Here is a 24,705-nt window from a genome sequence, read left to right on the forward strand (position 1 = left end):
CACAGCTAGCCAAACCACACAATTTTTGAAAGAAAACAAGAACATACTAATTTTAAATGCAGATAAAGGTGGGAAAACTGTAGCTATGTCAAAGTCTGAGTATGACTTAAAAATGAATAAAATGCTAATGGACATGTGCACATACAGACGATTACAAAAAGACCCAACGAATGTGTTACAGGAGAAAAGTAACAAATTAATTATGAAGCTGTTTGATTTAGACTTAATCAATGAATCAGAAAAAAGAAGGTTAATAAACAAAACATCGGTAGCACCCAGAATATATGGGCTACCAAAAATTCACAAGGAGGATACTCCCCTACGTCCTATATGTTCCAGCATTAATTCTCCAACATATGCACTTTCCAAATATATGTCCAATATTTTAAGAATCATTACCAAGGATTCAATATACAATGTAAAAGATGCGGTGGAATTTAAAGCAAAGATTTACAACCAGTACATTGATGACGATGAAGTACTAATATCCTTTGATGTAGTATCTTTATTTCCAAGTATACCGGTAAATTTAGCTATAAATATAATAAAAGAAAAATGGACTCATATCAAGGAACACACCAAGATCCCAATGAACATATTTATTGAAATGTTGACGATTTGTATCAAAGATTCGAGATACTTTATATACAACGACAAAGTGTACGAACAACAAAAAGGGATGCCAATGGGGTCACCTATTTCACCAATTGTAGCAGATATTGTTATGGAACATCTCCTCGACGAAACAATAAAAACATTAAACGCAGTTCCAAGAATATTAACCAAATATGTGGATGATATTTTTTGTGTTATTAAGAAAAATGAAGTGGAAAACACACTTACTGCACTGAATAAATTTAACAAACAAATTAAATTCACAATGGAATGTGAATCACATAATAAATTGTCATATCTCGATGCAGAGATACATAGACATGGCAATAGACTACTTTTAGACTGGTACCAGAAACCTACTTCTTCTGGGAGAATAATCAACTTTCACTCGAAGCATCCAAGAAGAATTAAAATCAACACGGCAACTAACTTCATAAACCGTGTCTTGAACATTAGTGATCGAAAGTTCCATGCCAAAAATAAAGAGAAAATTCGAAAAATACTTAAAATGAACGATTTTCCAAAACACACAATCAATGATTTATTAAAACAAGTGAAAACCAAAAGCACAGAACAGAGAGAACGAAGCGAAAAATCGTATAAAAGATCCACATATGTTCCTGGGTTTTCGGAACGGTTTTCAGGCTCCAACTTATACAATAAAGATCAATATCAAATCGCACTAAAGAGCACTAATACTAACAACAAGTTTTTCAGTCGTACAAAATCAAAAATCCCAAACGACGATAAATCAAATGTAGTGTATCAAATAAAATGCAATGGGAATAAGTCCAACCCATGCGAAAAACTATATGTTGGCACCACAAAAAACAGACTAAAAACCAGAGTTAGTTCACATAAAACTGACCAAAAAGCCAAACATAAACCGCTGGAACAAAAGACAGCGCTCGCGGCACATTGTTCTACAACAGGTCACACGCCTAATTTACAAGATGTAAAAATACTCACTCAAGAGGATAACTACAAACGCCGATATATGATGGAAATGTTGCACATAATTAATGTCCCCACCCAAAAAAGGATGAATTACAAAACAGATACCGAACACTGTGCACAAATCTACCGAAATGTAATACAGAAACATCAAAAATTGAGAAAAGCTTCAGTTGAACAGCGACAGTGATGGAGGATTGACACCTGATATTTGCTTAATAATACCAAAGTATATTATTGTTATGTATTTTTGTTAAAACATTTATGTAACCAATGTTTTATGTTTGTTTTTTCTAAAAAAAGATCCCTGATGATGACCGTCGAAGACGGCCGAAATATTGGAAATAAATAATCAAAATAAAACAATTGTTTCGTTGTTTTATTAAAAGACCTATAGCCGAACAAAACTCACAAGAAGAAATATAAAAATATATATCTTTAAAAAATTCGCGTTGAACTCAAAAAATGCCTAAAAAATCCACGTTTAACTTAAAAAAAATAAAAAAATCCACGTTTAACCTAAAAAATGTTTAAAAATTCCACGTTTAATCTAAAAATCCACCTTTAAACTAAAATTTTTTTAAAATGGCAAATTTTTTAAATATTTATACCTACCGCTTGGGCAATGCCGAACATGGTGAAAAGGTATGGCGAGCCAAAAAGTCAATGCATGTCTCGGCCAGTTCGGCATGGAAAGATTTTAAGCTAGCTGTCATTAGCGGACGCATTTCCGAATCACTACGACCCATGGCAGAGGTATTGCGACTACCACGTTCCGTTAAACTGGTGCTGCGTTTGCGATTCGATGAATCTTCGTTCAAGCTATTCAAGTCCTGTCGTTGTATGTTGCGCGACAGCTTATTGATGTCCTCATATAACATGCTGGCATTTGATTGAATGGACTAAAATTAAAAATGTTGTATTTAATGTAAAGCAAGGAGAAGAGTTGTTCCGTCTTACCGATATAATGTAGGTAACACAATTCTTGCGCAATTCCAATTTACATTTCAAAAACCAACCGGCTATGACATGATGTGCCAACGAAACAATGTAATGATCATAACGATGTGGCTTCGTGTAGGCCAATGAAATAGCAAATACATACATATATTGGCGGGGTGTAAAATTGGTGAAGAGGTCATTGGGTAAACGACTGAGAACTGGAAAGAAAAAAGGATATTTCATAATACTAAAGATGGGTACATTTTATGGACTTACTTGACAAAAACTCCAACACGGAAATTGCCACTGCTGGGGTATCTGACATCTTTGACATTTGCAGCAGAATATCTGGTAATTTGCGCATTAAAGCCTCTGGCATTTCCAATATAATTGTTGTCATCGTATTTATACAGATGTTGGCAATACCCGAAAGGATGCCAATTTTCAAAACTTCAATAATTTTATATTGATTTGAAGGTTGTATATATTGATGATATATAACGAGAGAGGCAATGGCTGGCAATACCAAAGAATTCAACTCATCAATGCTCGATTTATAAGTTACATGGAGCGTCTTGTTGCTTTCGAATATTATTTTAAATAATGCCGCAGCCAAGGATTCGATATCATTTCCTTGGATCAAGGCTTTGTTTTGCATTATTTTGGGTAACTCCTTGATGACCAATTGGAAAATTTGAAAGTCTAAAACAACAAAGAGTTAATTAATTAATATAAATATCGCATGGAAAGGAATTCTGTCCTCAGGAAATAGGAAGATGTTGTTGGCTCTAGAGGTATCTTAAAATTCCAAAAATATAGGCATTGTTTGAGTCTCTAGGGATCTATTAAGTCACAAAACGTGATTTCTTTTAAAGAATACTTTTTCATAGGCTTGAATCCATTAATGCCTCTAAAGACTCCCTTATATGAGACTTTTTGGTGAATTTTTCCCCTACCTCTATCCTTTTCCAAGCACTTAACAATCATTTCACATGCCCGCTTAATGGATATGGTGGTAAAATGTGGATTTGGTACAATTTGATCATGACCCGAGAGCTGAGACATTAAATGAGGCCTGGGTTGGTGATGATGCACCGATGATATATCATGTACGGCTGGCATACTGCTATCTATACCCAAATAATAACTATATTTGATGTTATCATTATTTGTGGGATCCGGAAAACCAATGTGATATAAGGCATTTGCTCGTGCCTTTAGCATCCAGGTGAAAATCTAAAAAATACGAAATGTGAATTAGATAGATTCCACAGAAAACCAATCTCCTCACACCTTACCTTATACCTCACAATATTGATTTGTTCAAAAACCTTGGGATTATTATAGTGCAACTCCAGGTGACCAATTAAAATATTAAATATTTTAATGGCATGCGACGAGGGCAAACGATATAATTTCACCAGAAAAACTTCAATGAGTCCGTCAACAGCCACCACAACATCTTGTATATCCTGTTCGCTTTTAATTTCCACACCATTTAGTTTATATTGTTCATAAGGACGATTTATAATTTTCTCCAAGAGATCCAATAGTTCACCACAACGTTTGGTATCACAGTGGCGAGCAAAATTAATCAAAGCATTTGCCACAGCACATCTCAACTGGACATCAGTTTCATTACACACTTGGCCAAATAATGGCAAAACGACTCTCTCGAGTATTTCCTCTTCATAACAAGAACGATTCAAATCCATTATATTAACCAGGCTTTGTATGACCTTAATGCGTATGGGGGTATTCGACATCTTATAAAACCTCTGAACAAATGTATTCAACAATTGTAACCATTCGGGACGTGTTGCTGTTATCTTTGAAGAACGATAATCGATTAGAAGCAGCACAGAAGCTTCAGGACGATTTTCAGCAACACGTTCAATGAGATCATAGATACGTTCATAATTTGCGAGGATTTTTGTCTTTTCGTCCTGCAGCAGTTTCTCGATGCAATTTATGTTTTCATGGAAATGACTTTTCAGGTGTTTCAAATCATTGGTGGTGGTGAAAACTCTTTCTGCAAAAATGAAATAAATAAAGATTTTTTGGCAATGGTTCTGTGTGTGGTTATTTTACTTACCATAACATTCAATATTATCAACTATTGCTGACATTATATCACATATACGATCCCATATAATTTCGGGTAATTCAGATTTATATTTAGTTATCACAATGTGTATACCCAAAATGACCTCATAGGTGACGCAAACATGACGGCTGTCCAGAGCCTAAAAGGGGAAGAAAAAAGTTAAAATTGTTACAAATATTAAGTTGAGTTTAGCATTAAGCTCGGATCGGTACCAAATTTTTTTCCACAAGTAGCTCTTGTCACCCTGATCACAAATATGTATAACATTTATGGGGGAAGTCTATACTTCCCGAGAAATGTTGTTCTGGCTCCCAAAATTTGCACCTGTCCATAGGAGAAAGTCTTTAATAGCCGGCCAAAGTCCTGCTATTTAGAAAAAACTTACTTTCTTAAAGAAAATTTTACTATTATACTATAAGCTTTACAATGGTACCCATATTATCATTATCCGTTATACACAAAGGAATGTTCGGAACTTCAGAGGCCCATATCTCGGGAAGTATGCACTTCCGCAATAGGAGTTATATATATTAGTGATCAGGGTTACGAGACCGAACTGTGGAAAAAATTTGGACCCGATCCAAGCTTGATGCTTATAAAGACTCCTTTACTGGTTTTAATTAACACACTCTATACTTCTTCTCTAATGTAATAAATATATTTATTACATTTTATGTAATTTTATTACATTCAACTTACCCTCAAAAAACTATTCAACACCATTGAGGCATAAAACAAGGGTGATACTTGAAATACCATAGGTGCTCCAAATATGTTCATATTCAAGTGGAATACAGCTCCCCTCAATAAATACTCATCTTCATACAGGGAACGATCATTTAAGATGTTACACATCATTTTCATGGAATGATAACCCAGCTCTGTGCCCAAAAGGTTTTTCATGATCTAAAAAAGGGGAAAATAAAATAAAATTGATTAATAAATTTAAATAAGTAACAGTTATTTAAAAAAGTCTAAATTTTTTGTTTAAATAAGCTTTATTTAAATGTTTTAAATGAAAAGTGATTTCGCTTCATTTAACAGCTGTTTCTTTCAATGGTAACTAAGCTCCCTCTCTTACTTAAGTTGACATTTGACTCTCTTCTTGATTCATACGGTTCACAACTCTTTTGATTGTTTAAATTTTGCTACCACTCTTTAGTTATTGTTTATTTTTATTAAAACAGCTGTTAAGTCTAACAGTCAGTCTGTTTTATCAGTAATTCTCAGTACTCTTGTTTAAATTAACTCTTTCTCCTCGTCCGTTGTTTGGTGTTTGTAGTCATATCAATCAAGCCCGTCGCCGTATCTGTTTACCTCAGCAGAGATTAAAATTAACTTAATGTCAAAAACATCTGCGATCACACTTGAAAAGAATGTTTTTTTTTCGACAGTTTTAAAGAGATTAACAAAAATATTATAAAAATAAATTTAATTGAAGAAAAGAAATAATATTGTAATACCGAATGTGTGATCACCTTCAACTGATAAAAACGTTAAATAATTAAATGTTAATGGTTCCAGAAAGTGTGATCTGTCAATCAAAAGTAGAAAAAACCTTTGCAAGGTGCGATAAGAAAGTGGAAACGTATTAAGGTCAAATTAATCCAACTTGATTCCAACAAATTCTTTTCGTTGAATAAAATAGTAAATTGAATGTGATATAAGGTAATTACTAAATGTTAAATATTATGTTATAGCTATTAATAACTTTTGGTTCACAAAACATGGATAAAGCCCAAAAGAAAATATGGATTGATCCAAATCAAAAGAATCCTTCAGTGAGATCATTAATATATACCCAAAGATTTTAAAGCTTTTTGTTGTTGTAACCAAATAATACTGCAAGATGTACTGGCTGCGTCCATAAAAAATCAGGAAACAGCTGTGAGGGGTTAGCTGGGCATCTAAACAAATTTAGCGTGTCGTACGTTCCCAATACACATTCAAGGAATGTGTTGGGTATACTGCCATCAATTCCGGATCGTAACTGGGCTAGAACCACTTGTGTTTCGCTGGCCAGAAGGCGTTGTTATGCAGTGAAAGGGTCTATAGGAGAACCCTTTCTTCCAGAAAGGGACTATAGAAGCATCCATTCTTCCAGAAAGGGACTATAGAAGCACCCATTCTTTCAGAAAAGGTCTATAGAAGCACCCTTTCTCTCAGAAATGGTCTATAGAAGCACCCTTTCTTTCAGAAAAGGTATATAAAAGCATCATTTCTCTCAGAAAGGGTGCACCCTATCCTTTAGAAAGGGTCCATACGAGCACCATTTCCTTCCAAAAGGGTCTATGGAAGTATCCCTTCCTTCATAAAGGGTCTATGGAAGCACCCTTTCCTTTCGAAAGGGTCTATGGAAGCATACCTTCTTTCAGAAAGGGTCAATGGAAGCACCCCTTTCTTCAGAAAGGGTCTATGGAAGCACCCTTTCCTTTCGAAAGGCTCTATGGAGGCACCCCTTCTTTCAGAAAGGATCTATGGAAGCACTTTTTCCATCAGAAAGGATCTACAGAAGCGCCCTTTCTTTCAGAAAGGCACTATAGAAGCAGTATTTCGTTAAGGAAGGTTCCATAGAAGCATTTTTTCCTTCAGAAAGTTTTCATAGAAGCACCTTTTCTTTCAGAAACGTCCCATAGAAGCATATTTTTCCTTCAGAAAGGTTCCATAGAGGCACCTTTTCTTTTAGAAAGGTTCCATAGAAGCCCTTTTTCCTTCAGAAAGTTCAACAGAAGCCCCTTTTCTTTCCGAAAGTTTCCATAGAAGAATTTTTTTCAGAAAGATTCCATAGAAGCAATTTTTCCTTCATAAAGGTTTCATAGAAACATTTTATCCTTCAGAAAGGTTCCAAAGAAGCAACTTTTCCTTTAGAAAGGTTCCATAGAAACACCTTTTCTTTTAAAAATGTTGCAAGCATTTTTGCCTTCAGAAAGGTTCCATAGAAGCAGTTTTTCCTTTAGATAGATTCCATAGAAGCACCTTTTCTTTCAGAAAGTTCCATAGAAGACATTATCCTTCGGAAAGCAGCAGCACCTTTTTTAAGAAAGGTTCGATAGAAGCAAATTTTCCTTCCGAAAGTTTCCATAGAACCACCTTTTCTTTCAGAAAGGTTCCATAGAAGACCCTTATCCTTCAGAAAAATTCCATAGAAGCACATTTTCTTTCAAAAAGGTTCCATAGAAGCAACTTTTCCTTCAGAAAGGTTCCATAGAAGCAACTTTTCCTTTAGAAAGGTTCCATAGAAGCACCTTTCCTTTCAGAGAGGTTCCATTGAAACGCATTTTCTTTCCGAAAGGTTCCATTGAAACGTCTTTCCCTTTCGAAAGGTCCCATAGAAGCACCTTCTCTTTAAGAAATGTTCGATAGAAGCAAATTTTCCTTCAGAAAGGTTCCATAGAAGTATTTATTCCTTCAGAAAGGTTCCATAGGAGCACCTTTTCTTTCATAAAGTTTCCACAGAAGCATTTTTTCCTTCAGAATGTTTCTATAGAAAAGCCTTTTCTTTCCGAAAGGTTCCATAGAAGCATTTTTTCCTTCAGAAAGGTTCTATAGAAAACCCTGCTTCTATAGACCCTTTCTAAAAGAAAGGTTCCACAGCATTTTTTCCTTCAGAAAGGTTCTATAGGAAACCCTTTTCTTTCCGAAAGGTTCCACAGCATTTTTTCCTTCAGAAAGGTTCTATATAAAACCCTTTTCTTTCCGAAAGGTTCCATAGAAGCACCCTTTCTTTAAGAAAGGTTCCATAGAAGCACCCTTTCTTTAAGAAAAGTTCCATAGAAGCACCCTTTCTTTAAGAAAGGTTCCATAGAAGCACCCTTTCTTTAAGAAAGGTTCCATAGAAGCACCCTTCCTTTAACAAAGGTACCATAGCAGCAACTTTTCCTTCAGAAAGGTCAACAGAAGCACCCTTTCTTTCAGAAAGGTACCATAGAAGCAACTTTTCCTTCAGAAAGTTTCCATAGAAGCACTTTTTCTTTCAGAAAGGTTCCATAGAAGACCCTTTTATTTCCGAAAGGTTTCATAGAAGCACATTTTCTTACAAAAAGGTTCTATAGAAGCACCTTTTTCAGAAATGTTCCATAGAAGCATTTTTTCCTTCAGAAAGGTTCTATAGAAGACCCTGCTTCTATAGACCCTTTCTGAAAGAAAGGTTCCACAGCATTTTTTCCTTCAGAAAGGTTCTATAGGAAACCCTTTTCTTTCCGAAAGGTTCCACAGCATTTTTTCCTTCAGAAAGGTTCTATATAAATCCCTTTTCTTTAAGAAAGGTTCCATAGAAGCACCCTTTCTTTAAGAAAGGTTCCATAGAAGCACCCTTTCTTTGAGAAAGGTACCATAGAAGCAACTTTTCCTTCAGAAAGTTTCCATAGAAGCACTTTTTCTTTCAGAAAGGTTCCATAGAAGCACCTTTTCTTTCATAAAGGTTCCACAGAAGCATTTTTTCCTTTACAAAGTTTCCATAGGAGCACCTTTTCTTTCATAAAGGTTCCACAGAAGCATTTTTTCCTTCAGAATGGTTCTATAGAAAACCCTTTTCTTTCCGAAAGGTTCCACAGAAGCATTTTTTCCTTCAGAATGGTTCTATAGAAAACCCTTTTCTTTCCGAAAGGTTCCATAGAAGCATTTTTTCCTTCAGAAAGGTTCTATAGAAAACCCTGCTTCTATAGACCCTTTCTGAAAGACAGGTTCCACAGCATTTTTTCCTTCAGAAAGGTTCTATAGAAAACCCTTTTCTTTCCGAAAGGTTCCACAGCATTTTTTCCTTCAGAAAGTTTCTATATAAAACCCTTTTCTTTCCGAAAGGTTCCATAGAAGCACCCTTTCTTTAAGAAAGGTTCCATAGAAGCACCCTTTCTTTAAGAAAGGTTCCATAGAAGCACCCTTTCTTTAAGAAATGTTCCATAGAAGCACCCTTTCTTTAAGAAAGGTACCATAGAAGCAACTTTTCCTTCAGAAAGGTCAACAGAAGCACCCTTTCTTTCAGAAAGGTACCATAGAAGCAACTTTTCCTTCAGAAAGTTTCCATAGAAGCACTTTTTCTTTCAGAAAGGTTCCATAGAAGACCCTTTTATTTCCGAAAGGTTTCATAGAAGCACATTTTCTTACAAAAAGGTTCACCTTTTTCAGAATGGTTCCATAGAAACATTTGTTCCTTCAGAAAGGTTCAATAGAGGCACCTTTTCTTTCAGAAAGGTTCCATAGAAGCACCTTTTCCTTCAAAAAGGTTCCATAGAATCACGTTTTCTTTTAGAAAAATTCCATTGAAGCATTTTTTCCTTCACAAAGGTGCCATAGAAGCACCTTTTCTTTTAGAAATGTTCCATAGAAGTATTTTTGCATTCAAAAAGGTTCCATAGAAGCAACTTTTCCTTTAGAAATGTTACATAGAAGCACCTTTTCTTTCAAAAAGGTTCCATAGAAGATCATTTTCCTTCAGAAAGGTCCCATATAAGCACCTTTTCTTTCAGAAAGGTTCCATAGAAGCAATTTTTCCTTCAGAAAGGTTCCATAAAAGCACCCTTTATTTTAGAAAGGTTCCATAAAAGCACCCTTTATTTTAGAAAGGTTCCATAGAAGCATTTTTTCTTTCAGAAAGGTTCCATAGGGGCACCTTTTCTTTCAGAAAGTTCCATAGAAGCACCTTTTCTTTCATAAAGGTTCCACAGAAGCATTTTTTCCTTCAGAATCGTTCTATAGAAAACCCTTTTCTTTCCGAAAGGTTCCATAGAAGCAGATTTCTTTCAGAACGGGTCAAAAGAAGACCATATCTTTCAGAAAGGGTCTATAGAAGCAGCCTTTTTGCCAGAAAGGGTCTATAGAAGCACCTTACCTCTACAAAGGGTCTGCAGAAGCACCCTCATATTTAGCAAAAACACTTTTCCCTTCTATAGAAAGGGTGTTTCTGTAGACCCTTTCTTTCTTTTTTCATTCTTTCTTGTTTCCTTCATTTTCCCCTTTTAATTCCCCTTTTTTCCTCTCTTTCAGAATGCCCGAGAAACGAATCCTATGCGTTGGCATGTGTGTGCTGGACATAATACATGTTTGTGCTGAATACCCCAAAGAAGACACGGATAGACGTTGCCAGAATGGTTACTGGCAGCGGGGTGGTAATGCTTCAAATAATTCCACTGTGCTACGTAAATTGGGAGCTCCCTGCGAATTTCTAGGAATGATAAGTACCTCGCCGGCATTTGGTTTCCTTTATGAAGATTGTCGTAGGCGCGATATACACATAGAAAATTGTCCCACAACCGATATGGATCCACCATTTTCAAGTATAATATTGGTTAAAAGTAAAGGCACCCGGACCATAGTACATTCTAATCCAGGATTTCCAATTTTGCGATATGAAGATTTCAAGAAAATTCAATTATCGGAATATAGTTGGATACACTTTGAGGGGAGAAATGTAAAAGAGACACGAGGAATGATCGATTGGATAAGAGAACACAATGATGGGACAAACGATGCCATAAAAATTTCAGTGGAATTGGAAAAACTGAATAGAGATTTGTTTGAATTGGCCTGTCGCTCGGATGTGGTGTTTGTGTCCAAAGATATGGCAGAACATATGGGTTGGAATACGGCCAAAGAGGCTGTTTTTGGTGCCAAAGAAATTATACGTGAATTACAGGAAAAAGGAGGAGGAGAAAGTGGAGAGTGCTCTGAAATGGCTCCACACCAATATTGTATGCCCTTGGGGTTCAGTGAGCACTGATTGTTTGAGTTCTTCTGGAGAATATGTTTCAGTGCCTGCTTGTCAGGTTAATGAAGTGGTGGACTCTTTGGGTGCTGGTGATACATTTTTGGCAGCCTGTATTTATGCTTTACATCACTTGAAGAAACCTTTAGAAGAGGCGGTACGTTATGCCAACCAGGCGGCTGCATTTAAAATCCAACGTAGAGGTTATGATGAATTGGAGGGTTTTCAATATCAAGAATGTGAATAATTTTTTTGAAATTATTGTATTGAACTATTGTTACCAGAGCCTTGTGGAGGTTTAGAGAATATTAAGGTTTACGCGACATTCCCAAAAAAACTAATAACAATGTGATATTAACGAAAAAATTATTAAATAAATAAATTATATAAACAAAAGTTGTTTGTTGTTTCGTGTAAAAAAGACACTTCGAAAGACACTTTGTAAAAAAAGGGTGAAAGGGTACTTCCAAAGACCTTTCATAAAAGAAAGGGTACTTCCAAAGACCCTTCTGAAAAAAGGTAGCTTCCAAAAACCCTTTCTGAAAGAAAGGTAGCTTCCAAAGACCCTTTATAAAATATAGTGTACCACCATAGTACCCTTCTGAAAGAAAGGGTACGTCCAAAAACCCCTTCTGAAAGAAAGGGTACTTCCAAAGAGCCATTCTGAAAGAAAGGTGGGTTCGAAAGAACCTTCCCGAAAGAAGAGTGCTACCAAAGACCCTTTGTTAATGAAAGGCAGATTCCAAAGGCCCGTTCTGAATGAAATGGGGCTTCTATGGACCCTTTTCTGAATGAAAGGGGGCTTTTATGGACCCTTTCTGAATGAAAGGGTGCTTCTATGGATCCTTTCTGAATGAAAGGGTGCTTCTATGGACCCTTTCTGAATGAAATGGTGCTTCTATGGACCCTTTCCGAATGAAAGGGTGATTCTATGGACATTTTTTGAATGAAAGGGTGCTTCTATAGACCCTTTCTGAAAAAATGGGTGCTATTATAGACCCTTTCTTAAAGAATGGGTGCTTCTGTAGGCCATTTCTGAAAGAATGGGTGGTTCTGTAGACACTTTCTGAAAGAAAGGGTGTTTCTATAGTCGCTTTCTGAAAGAAAGGGTGCTTCTATAGTCCCTTTCTGGAAGAAAGGGTGCTTCTATAGTCCCTTTCTTGAAAGAAAAGGTGCTTCTATAGTCCCTTTCTGAAAGAAAGGTTGCTTCTATAGTCCCTTTCTGAAAGAAAGGGTGCTTCTATAGTCCATTTCTGAAAGAAAGGGTGCTTCTATAGTCCATTTCTGAAAGAAAGGGTGCTTCTATAGTCCCTTTCTGAAAGAAAGGGTGCTTCTATAGTCCCTTTCTGAAAGAAAGGGTGCTTCTATAGTCCCTTTCTGAAAGAAAGGGTGCTTCTATAGTCCATTTCTGAAAGAAAGGGTGCTTCTATAGTCCATTTCTGAAAGAAAGGGTGCTTCTATAGTCCATTTCTGAAAGAAAGGGTGCTTCTATAGTCCATTTCTGAAAGAAAGGGTGCTTCTATAGTCCCTTTCTGAAAGAAAGGGTGCTTCTATAGTCCCTTTCTGAAAGAAAGGGTGCTTCTATAGTCCCTTTCTGATAGAAAGGGTGCTTCTATAGTCCATTTCTGAAAGAAAGGGTGCTTCTATAGTCCCTTTCTGAAAGAAAGGGTGCTTCTATAGTCCCTTTCTGAAAGAAAGGGTGCTTCTATAGTCCCTTTCTGAAAGAAAGGGTGCTTCTATAGTCCCTTTCTGAAAGAAAGGGTGCTTCTATAGTCCCTTTCTGAAAGAAAGGGTGCTTCTATAGTCCCTTTCTGGAAGAAAGGGTGCTTCTATAGTCCCTTTCTGAAAGAAAAGGTGCTTCTATAGTCCCTTTCTGAAAGAAAGGTTGCTTCTATAGTCCCTTTCTGAAAGAAAGGTTGCTTCTATAGTCCATTTCTGAAAGAAAGGGTGCTTCTATAGTCCATTTCTGAAAGAAAGGGTGCTTCTATAGTCCCTTTCTGAAAGAAAGGGTGCTTCTATAGTCCCTTTCTGAAGAAAGGGTGCTTCTATAGTCCCTTTCTGAAAGAAAGGGTGCTTCTATAGTCCCTTTCTGAAAGAAAGGGTGCTTCTATAGTCCCTTTCTGAAAGAAAGGGTGCTTCTATAGTCCATTTCTGAAAGAAAGGGTGCTTCTATAGTCCATTTCTGAAAGAAAGGGTGCTTCTATAGTCCATTTCTGAAAGAAAGGGTGCTTCTATAGTCCATTTCTGAAAGAAAGGGTGCTTCTATAGTCCCCTTTCTGAAAGAAAGGGTGCTTCTATAGTCCCTTTCTGAAAGAAAGGGTGCTTCTATAGTCCCTTTCTGATAGAAAGGGTGCTTCTATAGTCCATTTCTGAAAGAAAGGGTGCTTCTATAGTCCCTTTCTGAAAGAAAGGGTGCTTCTATAGTCCCTTTCTGAAAGAAAGGGTGCTTCTATAGTCCCTTTCTGAAAGAAAGGGTGCTTCTATAGTCCCTTTCTGAAAGAAAGGGTGCTTCTATAGTCCCTTTCTGAAAGAAAGGGTGCTTCTATAGTCCCTTTCTGAAAGAAAGGGTGCTTCTATAGTCCCTTTCTGAAAGAAAGGGTGCTTCTATAGTCCCTTTCTGAAAGAAAGGGTGCTTCTATAGTCCCTTTCTGAAAGAAAGGGTGCTTCTATAGTCCCTTTCTGAAAGAAAGGGTGCTTCTATAGTCCCTTTCTGAAAGAAAGGGTGCTTCTATAGTCCCTTTCTGAAAGAAAGGGTGCTTCTATAGTCCCTTTCTGAAAGAAAGGGTGCTTCTATAGTCCCTTTCTGAAAGAAAGGGTGCTTCTATAGTCCCTTTCTGAAAGAAAGGGTGCTTCTATAGTCCCTTTCTGAAAGAAAGGGTGCTTCTATAGTCCCTTTCTGAAAGAAAGGGTGCTTCTATAGTCCCTTTCTGAAAGAAAGGGTGCTTCTATAGTCCCTTTCTGAAAGAAAGGGTGCTTCTATAGTCCCTTTCTGAAAGAAAGGGTGCTTCTATAGTCCCTTTCTGAAAGAAAGGGTGCTTCTATAGTCCCTTTCTGAAAGAAAGGGTGCTTCTATAGTCCCTTTCTGAAAGAAAGGGTGCTTCTATAGTCCCCTTTCTGAAAGAAAGGGTGCTTCTATAGTCCCTTTCTGAAAGAAAGGGTGCTTCTATAGTCCCTTTCTGAAAGAAAGGGTGCTTCTATAGTCCCTTTCTGAAAGAAAGGGTGCTTCTATAGTCCCTTTCTGAAAGAAAGGGTGCTTCTATAGTCCCTTTCTGAAAGAAAGGGTGCTTCTATAGTCCCTTTCTGAAAGAAAGGGTGCTTCTATAGTCCCTTCTGAAAGAAAGGGTGCTTCTATAGTCCCTTTCTGAAAGAAAGGGTGCTTCTATAGTCCCTTTCTGAAAGAAAGGGTGCTTCTATAGTCCCTTTCTGAAAGAAAGGGTGCTTCTATAGTCCCTTTCTGAAAGAAAGGGTGCTTCTATAGTCCCTTTCTGAAAGAAAGGGTGCTTCTATAGTCCCTTTCTGAAAGAAAGGGTGCTTCTATAGTCCCTTTCTGAAAGAAAGGGTGCTTCTATAGTCCCTTTCTGAAAGAAAGGGTGCTTCTATAGTCCCTTTCTGAAAGAAAGGGTGCTTCTATAGTCCCTTTCTGAAAGAAAGGGTGCTTCTATAGTCCCTTTCTGAAAGAAAGGGTGCTTCTATAGTCCCTTTCTGAAAGGAAGGGTGCTTCTATAGTCCCTTTCTGAAAGAAAGGGTGCTTCTATAGTCCCTTTCTGAAAGAAAGGGTGCTTCTATAGTCCCTTTCTGAAAGAAAGGGTGCTTCTATAGTCCCTTTCTGAAAGAAAGGGTGCTTCTATAGTCCCTTTTCTGAAAGAAAGGGTGCTTCTATAGTCCCTTTCTGAAAGAAAGGGTGCTTCTATAGTCCCTTTCTGAAAGAAAGGGTGCTTCTATAGTCCCTTTCTGAAAGAAAGGGTGCTTCTATAGTCCCTTTCTGAAAGAAAGGGTGCTTCTATAGTCCCTTTCTGAAAGAAAGGGTGCTTCTATAGTCCCTTTCTGAAAGAAAGGGTGCTTCTATAGTCCCTTTCTGAAAGAAAGGGTGCTTCTATAGTCCCTTTCTGAAAGAAAGGGTGCTTCTATAGTCCCTTTCTGAAAGAAAGGGTGCTTCTATAGTCCCTTTCTGAAAGAAAGGGTGCTTCTATAGTCCCTTTCTGAAAGAAAGGGTGCTTCTATAGTCCCTTTCTGAAAGAAAGGGTGCTTCTATAGTCCCTTTCTGAAAGAAAGGGTGCTTCTATAGTCCCTTTCTGAAAGAAAGGGTGCTTCTATAGTCCCTTTCTGAAAGAAAGGGTGCTTCTATAGTCCCTTTCTGAAAGAAAGGGTGCTTCTATAGTCCCTTTCTGAAAGAAAGGGTGCTTCTATAGTCCCTTTCTGAAAGAAAGGGTGCTTCTATAGTCCCTTTCTGAAAGAAAGGGTGCTTCTATAGTCCCTTTCTGAAAGAAAGGGTGCTTCTATAGTCCCTTTCTGAAAGAAAGGGTGCTTCTATAGTCCCTTTCTGAAAGAAAGGGTGCTTCTATAGTCCCTTTCTGAAAGAAAGGGTGCTTCTATAGTCCCTTTCTGAAAGAAAGGGTGCTTCTATAGTCCCTTTCTGAAAGAAAGGGTGCTTCTATAGTCCCTTTCTGAAAGAAAGGGTGCTTCTATAGTCCCTTTCTGAAAGAAAGGGTGCTTCTATAGTCCCTTTCTGAAAGAAAGGGTGCTTCTATAGTCCCTTTCTGAAAGAAAGGGTGCTTCTATAGTCCCTTTCTGAAAGAAAGGGTGCTTCTATAGTCCCTTTCTGAAAGAAAGGGTGCTTCTATAGTCCCTTTCTGAAAGAAAGGGTGCTTCTATAGTCCCTTTCTGAAAGAAAGGGTGCTTCTATAGTCCCTTTCTGAAAGAAAGGGTGCTTCTATAGTCCCTTTCAGAAAGAAAGGGTGCTTCTATAGTCCCTTTCTGAAAGAAAGGGTGCTTCTATAGTCCCTTTCAGAAAGAAAGGGTGCTTCTATAGTCCCTTTCTGAAAGAAAGGGTGCTTCTATAGTCCCTTTCTGAAAGAAAGGGTGCTTCTATAGTCCCTTAATACACAACTATAGTAATTTTACCGATGCTGCCATTCAGGAGCGGATCTCCTTGTCCTTAAAGATGGTTTGGTCTTCAGGTTCTTTAAATATTGTTTTTTATCCTAAAATTATTATTAGTTATCCATGGTTGCTTCTTGAATGTGGAGACATAATTATGGTGTTTTTAGATCGTCCGCCATATCAAGTTCCATCGAAGATGATGTTCACAGATCGCCTATGAAATAAATACTGGTTAATTTTTGTTTTCAACATTCCAGCCGTTCGTTCTGTCATTAGATGATAATTTTAAAATTTCCTCATACTACGTAGTACATATTTATAAAATTCTGAATCATTTTTATTTGGCTTTTTCAAAACATCAATTGTTATCATCATTGTTTATATCTGCATATCATTTATCTTAAGGGAAATAAAATCTTTATAACGGAATTTTTTGTAATTATTATTTTTCCCAGACGATCGATCAGTCAATAACTCGGAGGCAATTAATACCACACCATCGTCGTAGCATATTCTCACCAAAAACAACATAAAGAACACCAACCAAACACACATGTTAGAATTAATAAAAATTAACCGATAAGAAAATTTTGAAAAATTTATTGATAAATATTCTCAATACTGCATGCATTATGATCGCGTCTTACTATAAAAATTATAACTGCGTATCTTCAGCAGTTTATCAAGAAATTTTAACCGCCCTCAAAATTGAAGTGAATGAATTTCCAAGAAGAGAAATTTTCGTCTTAAAAAGAGATTAAGTTGTTGTTTTTTGTTTGTTTACTGATTGGGAATTTGAGAATTTGAAATTTAAATAATTGAATCATAAATATATTTTTATAGAAATGTGCAATGCATTGAATCAGGAGACTTGTATATGAATATAAAATTTGTTGATTTGAATATGGAGTCATAAGACATAATATATGTATGTATGTACATGGAAAATGTTCCTCAATCAAATTTTTTTACATAATTTCCAATAATTTTACCAACATATTCACAAAGAGTACTAAATAGCCTAATATATCTAGTTTCAAATACATTTTCAAATCTTAAATTGTTTTGAAAATCTTCAAGTTATGAAGTTTTTAGTAAAACAACTCCTCTATTAATAATATTCATACGCACTATGGGTCATAAATTCAAAATTTAATTTAACTACAAACTAATTGAAAACATGGATTACCTTCTAGCCGTGGTTGAAACATTGGATATTTAATAAATATTTGTCGTTTGTGGAAGTTAAACTTTGAGTTTCCCAAAGTGTTGTTATATCTCGGGAACCGTTTGTCTTCTAAAAACCTAATTTCCATGACAGTAAGGATATGGGAAGGAAGGGGAGACTTCTTCCTCTCATATCAATGAGTGCATACCTGTGTAGCTCAACGATATGGGACCTCAATATTATTTCCGAGTCCGAATGTGTTCAATATAGTACAACGCTATTTGTAGTAACATTTTAAATGGGTGAAAAATACGATGACGAATGACGATTTTTCGCATGGAAAAATTTTCTAATTTTTTTTCGCTTTAAAAAAATGATGAACGTTCTTTGTATAAAAAATTTGCGAAATGTTTTAAGCATAGAAAAAAATTGTAAAACCTTTTCACATAGAAAAATTGATGAAATTTTTTTGCATAGAATTTTGTTAGAGAAAAAAAATCAGTGAAAAGTTTTTCACAGAGAATAAATTGGTTAACATTTTTTCGTAAAGAAAGCATAAGGTGAATTTTTTCGCATTAAAAAAATTTGGTAAATTTTTTCGGATTCTTGCAAAAAATTGTTGACACAGATAAAATTGATGCAATTTTTTCAGAAAGAAATGTGATAAAACTTGGTTTTTATTCTTTAATAATATGAAAAGATTTATTGAAATTAAAAGTAATATTCTATGCTTCTTTACACAACGAAGATTAACGAGAGAATGAGAGAATGATTTTCACAAGAAGAAGAAAGAAGTTACAACAGCATTCATGTTGCTTAATGAGGGTTGCCATCTATTTTCATCACTCCTCCTCAACATGAATAATGTTTTACATTTACAATGAGCTCATCTTAGATTCATTAAATCTACAAAGTTACAATGTTTTTGCTTAGACAAATTTTTAGTTAATACATCAGCAACCATATTTGTTGAAGGACAATATTTTAATTTTATTTCATTATTCTGGACTAAGTCTCGGATGTGGTGAAACCTTATATCTATGTGCTTCGAACGCTTGTGGTAAACTGGGTTTTCAGCCAACTTGATTGCCCCTTGATTGTCGATGTGTAGAGTTACGTATTCGTTATTCCATACGCCTATTTCTTTCAAAAGACGCTTCAAGTATATCGCCTCTTTAGCTGCTTCTGAAGACGCCACGTACTCAGCTTCTGTGCAACTAAGTGCGACTGATTTCTGCTTTCTGGATTCCCACGATATGGGACATCCACCAATTGAAAATATAAATCCGGTATATGATTTTCGGTCTACTAGGTTACCTCCCCAGTCGGCATCCACGTATCCTTCCAGATTACTTCCATTAGGTTGATATATTATTTTCTTGTTGATCGATCCAGCCAAGTATCTCAGAATATGTTTTAGGCCAACCATATCAGCTTTACGAGGGTCAGCATTTTTCTGAGCCAGTTTCGACACTGAATGCAAGATGTCAGGCCTCGTAGAAGTTGCTAAATATATCAAGGCTCCGACAAGGGATTGATATTCGGTTTGGTCTACACGTTCGTCATTTTCATTACAATTTACCTGATAACCGGGTTCCAATGGCACTTGTAGTGATTTGCAACCTTCCATGCCATATTGTTGCAATAAATCACGTATGTATTGGCTTTGTCCTAATTTTATCATACCCGTCTCGCCGTCTCTTTCGATCTCCATACCTAGGAAGTGACGTAACTGCCCCTTATCACTGACATCGAACTCGCTTGCCAATTCTCTTTTGATATCTAAAACAACCATTTTGTCTTTACATCCAATAATGATATCATCTACGTAAACGGCGATCAACACAAGCTTGTTTCCTCTCATGCCTTTGTAAAGACAGGGTTCGTTACTCTCATGCCTTTGTAAAGACAGGGTTCGTTATCGCATGGTTTGAAATTCATCTTACGCAATGTGCGATCTAGTTTGGAGTTCCACTCCCTTCCGCTTTGTTTTAATCCATAAATAGCTTTATGGAGACGTAGGACTTTGTTCGGTGAACTAGTTTCCTTAAAATTCGGCGGCTGTTGCATGTAGACTTCGTCTTGCAGTTCACTGTTCAAATATGCAGTACTGACATCGATTTGATGTAAAAACATTTCTTCCTTCACAGCCAGAGCCAATAAAGTACGAATTGTTGAGTAGCGGGCGACAGGTGAAAAAATCTTATGGAAATCAATTCCAAATCGTTGGTGGCAGCCTTTGGCTACTAGGCGGGCTTTATATCCTCTCAATTTCACCATGTACATTTCTTTTTATGGCATAGACCCACTTACATGGAATAGCTTTTTGTCCTCTTGGAAGATCCACCAACGACCAAGTTCTATTCTTGCAAAGAGCTTGATATTCGTCTTCCATCGCCTTGAGCCATTTGTCTTTATTACCATCAGACATTGCCTGCTCCATCGTATTTGGGATATTTTCGTCGACAGCATGGCATATTACCTCATTACATTTGTTTTCGTGGACGACCAGGCTTGCCATTACGAATAATTTTAGGCCTACCTGCTGCAGTGCCTTTCTTTGGAATCTCTTGTGCAGCAACTATATCATCATCTCTGGACTCGCTATCATTGTCTGCTGTTTCGAACCCATCGTTGAAGCCTTCCAAGTCACTCATATCATCCTCAGAATTTTCATCATTTTCGCCGTCATATGTAGTTTGGCTTTGTTGTAATTATCGCCTGTGACACTTTCTTTGCCATCAGATTTATATTGGTCTGGCAGAAGATAATCAAAAAGTGTATCATTCTTAGACAATTCTTCAGGAACAGATGACTCACTGCTTTTGCCAAAACGATTTTCATCAAAAAGTACATCCCGGCATTCGATGACCTTGTTTTTATCCACATCATACAGACGGTACGCCTTAGATGTTGAAGAATAGCCGACCATTATGTATCGTCTGCCTTTAGCATCAAATTTGGATTTATTCCCAGATTTATCCAATGCAACAGCATATGCTCCAAAGATCCTGAAATGTTGAACGCTAGGCTTTCTTCCACACCATTCTTCATAAGGGGTTTTGTTTTCCAGCTGCTTAGTGGGACACCTATTTCTAATATAAACCGCCGTGTTCAGTGCTTCTGCCCACAAAGCTGGTTTCACATTCGCATACACCATCATGGATCTGGCCATTTCAACGAGGGTGCGGTTGGCCCTCTCTGCTACCCCGTTTTGTTGGGGTGTGTATGGAACCGTCAACTGCCGTGTAATACCTTCTTTTTCTAGATATGAATCAAAATTCGCATTAACATACTCACGCCCATTGTCCGAACGTAGGGTTTTAATCTTGCATCCAGTCTGCTTCTCAACTTGGGCTTTAAACACCTTGAATTTTTCAAATACCTCTGATTTCGACCGCATAAAGTAAACAAATATTCTTCTGGACTTGTCATCGATAAACGTTACAAAGTATTTGGATCCTCCTACCGAAGTAGTTCTAAAAGGACCGCACACGTCTGAATGGACAAGTTCCAACAATTCCTTCGAAATCGTTTGAGACTGGTTAGGGAATGGTAATACATGAACTTTGCAGACCATACATGTGTCACAATTTTCCATAACATTTTCATTTATCTTCATTCCATTTACCATACATTTCTTGGTCAAATCATTTAGACTCTTGAAATTTAGATGTCCGTATCTTTTGTGCCACACCAAATTGTTATTATCCATAACGAACAATTTCTCACACTTGTTGCTGTTGAATACAAACATGTTGTTTTTTCGCTCTGCTTGCAAGAGGACATTACCATCTGGTTTCTTCACTAATGCTCTCTTCTCATCAAAATTCACGGTCAAACCTCTGTCGACAGCCTTGTTAACAGATATGAAATTAGCTTGCAACTCAGGAGAGTATAAAACATTTTCAAGTCTAATTTCATTATCGTTTGTGTATATGTTCACATCACCTTTACCAATGGCATTGATATATTTATCCCCAGCAAGCGCAATTCTTTCATTGTGTGCGTTGAAGTTCATAAACAGTCCTCTGCTTTTACACATATGAGACGTCGCGCCGCTGTCTATATACCATTTTTCGCTTTCTAATGCGGCTGTCTCTGCCACCGCCAACATCGTCATCGCCTGCGTTTTGTTCTTTTTCTTCTCGCATTTATTCGCATAATGTCCCGTTAATCCACAGTTGAAACATTTTCCTTTGAAACCTTTCTTGCCGTTTTGCTTCTTCTTGTCTGTTTTTGAGTTTGCAAGTTGTGCGACGAATGCCTTTTGATTTGTTGTTTCTTCCTCTTTTTCTTGTCTTCTCTTTCCCTCCTCTAGCAACTTCTGTCTAAGGGATGACAAAGTAGGAAGATCATCGCGCGTTTCCATCGCGATCACAAAATTGTCGAATTCCTCAGGAAGGCTAGACATAAGCATGATGGTCAGAAGCTCCTCCTTAATCTCAATTCCGGTTTCATGCAATTTCTCGTATACTTCCGAGAACTCATTTAAATGTTGCACTACATTACCATTTGGCGCCATCTTCAAATTTAACAATCTTTTGTATAAGGAAACTTTTTGTATGGGTCCCTTCGGCATATAGACCTCCTCCAGCTTTTTCCAAGCTTCATGTGAAGTTTTACAATTTCTTATATAAGCCAACTGTGTTGGTTTAACTCCCAAGAAAATTGATGCTAGGGCCTTTTCGTCTTCGGCATCCCATTTGGCTTTTGCCGCTTCATCGCCTTCCTTCTTGATTGTTCCATTCACTATCTTCCAGTAGCCACCATGGACAAGTACACTCCGCATCTGGATTGACCACAGGTCATAATTGTTCTTGTCCAACTTTTCTATTTGAAGAACTGGTGCACTCATTTTTCTCTCCTTTCCTTATTTCTTTTAATTTTCAATCAAATTGCCAGTGTTGGGTGAACTGGGCCCATAACCTGATAAAACTTGGTTTTTATTCTTTAATAATATGAAAAGATTTATTGAAATTAAAAGTAATATTCTATGCTTCTTTACACAACGAAGATTAACGAGAGAATGATTTTCACAAGAAGAAGAAAGAAGTTACAACAGCATTCATGTTGCTTAATGAGGGTTGCCATCTATTTTCATCAAAATGGTGATTTTTTTTCGCATAAAAATTTACTGAAAAAAATTAAGTGGACCTATTTCACATAAAAAAAATTCGGTGGATTTTTTCCGATAAAAAAATTCTGTGAATTTTTTTGGGATGAAAAAATTCTTTGAAGTATTTTTTCACATAAAAACATTCTGTGAAATTTTCCCGCATAGACAAAAAATCGGTAGAGTTTATGTAAGAAATTTTTCGCATAGAAAAAAATACGATGAACATTTTTTTCGCATAAAAAAGTCGTTGAAAATTTTTTTCGCTTAGAAAAAAATTTTGCGAACATTTATTGGGAACATTTTCTTCGCATAGAAAAAAATTCGATGAACATTTTTTTCGCATAGAAAAATTCGATGACAACTTTTTTTCGCATAGAAAAAAATTCAAAAAGTTGATGACATTTTTACTGAAGTGAAAAAAATTTGATTAAATTTTCTGGTAAAATGTTCTTTCGAAAGAAAAAACGCTGTATTTTTTCGCGTAAAAAGTAAGTCGGTGAATTTTTTTCGCATAAAAAAATGGATGAAATTATTTTACCATAGAAAAAAAAGCTGGTGTTAATTTTATTCGCATTTGAAAAATTTGGATGAACATTTTTTTGCATAGAAGAAAATTCGGTGAAAATTTGTTCCCAAAAAAATAGGAACAATTTGTGTTCGCATAGGGAAAAAAATCGGGTGACAATTTTTTTCGCATAGAAAACAAAATTCGTTGGAAAATCTTATAGCATAGAAAAGACTTCGGTGAAAATTTTGTTCGCATAGGAAAAAATTCAGGGAAAATTTTGTTCGCATAGAAAAAAATTCTGTGAAAATTGTTTTCACATAAAAAAATTCTGTGAAATTTTCCCGCAAAAAAAATTCGGTGAAAATTTTTTTCGCATAGAAAAAAATACCTGGAATATTTCCATCATTTTTTTCGCATAGGAAAAAATTCGGTTGAATTTTTTAGACATAGAAAGAAATTCTTTGACAATTTTTTTCGCATAGAAAAAAATTCGGTGAAATTTCTTTCGCATAGAAAAAAATTCGGTAAAATTTTTTTTTCGCATAGAAAAAAATCGGTCAAAATTTTTTTCACATAGAAAAAAATGAAAGTTTTTTAGCATAGAAAAAATTCGTTGACAATTTTTTTCACATAGAAAAAATTGGGAGAACTTTTTTTTCGCATAGAAAAAATTCTTCGAAAATTTTTTTCGCATATAAAACAAATAAAAAAGAGTCAGTCGGCTTTGCCGACAGATATATACCCTCAGCCAATGTGAAGTGAAACTTTCAGAATTTTGTGGCCCTTTTTCGAAATTTGAACTTGCCGACAAAAATGTGGATTAGTAATTAACTGCACTAAGACACAAATGTTGAACCATTGTGGGGGAGGAACCTTTAGGGAAGGACCAATATGGGACATTTTAGAAGTTAAACTAAATTTTGACAAAATATTAGGAGATCCAAAGTTTGGACCAAATTGGTTGCCCCATTCAAGTGATATCGTCCTAGCTTTTAGTGACATTTTTTAATATTGGGGAGAAGTACCCGAAGTTGTGGACCGGTATTGCCCCATGAAACTAAGTTTGGATATAATATGACGAAGACCAAATGTTGAACCAAATCGGTTGGACAGTTCGAGAGTTATCGTGCTCTCCGAAAGCCACATAGGTGACATAGGGGTTTTTTACACCTTTCGGGCTGTTTTCCCAAGAAATATGGACTAGCCCCTGAAAAAACTTTAACCGTCGCAATGGACGTAGCGAATGCAAATAGCTTCAACAAAAATCAAAGTGATTCGAGAGCAGGTCTTAAAGTGAACTTATCCGAAATTTTGTGTGAGAGGTACCAGAAGGAGTAGACAAATATAGTCCATATTCGAACCTGATCTATATCTGGTAGATATATTAAGATGTGCAAAGTATAGATTACAGCGGTCAGTCCCTTCAAGAGTTATCGTGCGCAGAATTTTTCCGAACATTTTTGAGGTTTTGTGGGGGAGGTACCTGAAGGAG

General features: G+C 36.5%; 2 protein-coding genes across 2 annotated transcripts in view; one reads left to right on the top strand and one right to left on the bottom strand.

The window, feature by feature from the left end:
• gig (TSC complex subunit tuberin) overlaps positions 1-24,705 on the bottom strand; it is a 52,579-nt gene that overhangs the window by 11,877 nt on the left and 15,997 nt on the right. The window contains exons 5-11 of the mRNA XM_073983335.1: positions 5,318-5,524; positions 4,607-4,757; positions 3,810-4,543; positions 3,468-3,747; positions 2,788-3,213; positions 2,530-2,729; positions 2,185-2,471 (exon numbers count right to left, since the gene is read on the bottom strand). Of these exons, the coding sequence (XP_073839436.1) occupies positions 2,185-2,471; positions 2,530-2,729; positions 2,788-3,213; positions 3,468-3,747; positions 3,810-4,543; positions 4,607-4,757; positions 5,318-5,524 (2,285 nt within the window). The remainder of the gene's footprint in view (positions 1-2,184; positions 2,472-2,529; positions 2,730-2,787; positions 3,214-3,467; positions 3,748-3,809; positions 4,544-4,606; positions 4,758-5,317; positions 5,525-24,705) is intronic.
• Positions 6,146-11,704, top strand: LOC141402353 (ketohexokinase-like). Its single transcript, XM_073983338.1, has 3 exons — positions 6,146-6,286; positions 10,601-11,238; positions 11,270-11,704. Exons 2-3 carry the CDS (start codon positions 10,602-10,604, stop codon positions 11,563-11,565), a joined length of 933 nt encoding a protein of 310 aa, XP_073839439.1. The 5' UTR covers positions 6,146-6,286; position 10,601; the 3' UTR covers positions 11,566-11,704.

This window comes from Musca autumnalis, unplaced genomic scaffold, assembly GCF_047663935.1.
Source record: "Musca autumnalis isolate F117 unplaced genomic scaffold, ASM4766393v1 scaffold_4, whole genome shotgun sequence".
Classification (NCBI taxonomy): Eukaryota; Metazoa; Arthropoda; class Insecta; order Diptera; family Muscidae; genus Musca; species Musca autumnalis.

Excerpts from the sequence above, each read along its gene's own strand:
- LOC141402353 (XM_073983338.1), top strand. The coding sequence starts at position 10,602 with ATGCCCGAGAAACGAATCCTATGCGTTGGCATGTGTGTGCTGGACATA. Across the intron at positions 11,239-11,269 it reads TGGTGCCAAAGAAATTATAC|TGGAGAGTGCTCTGAAATGG; the intron begins GTGAATTACAGG and ends AGGAGGAGAAAG.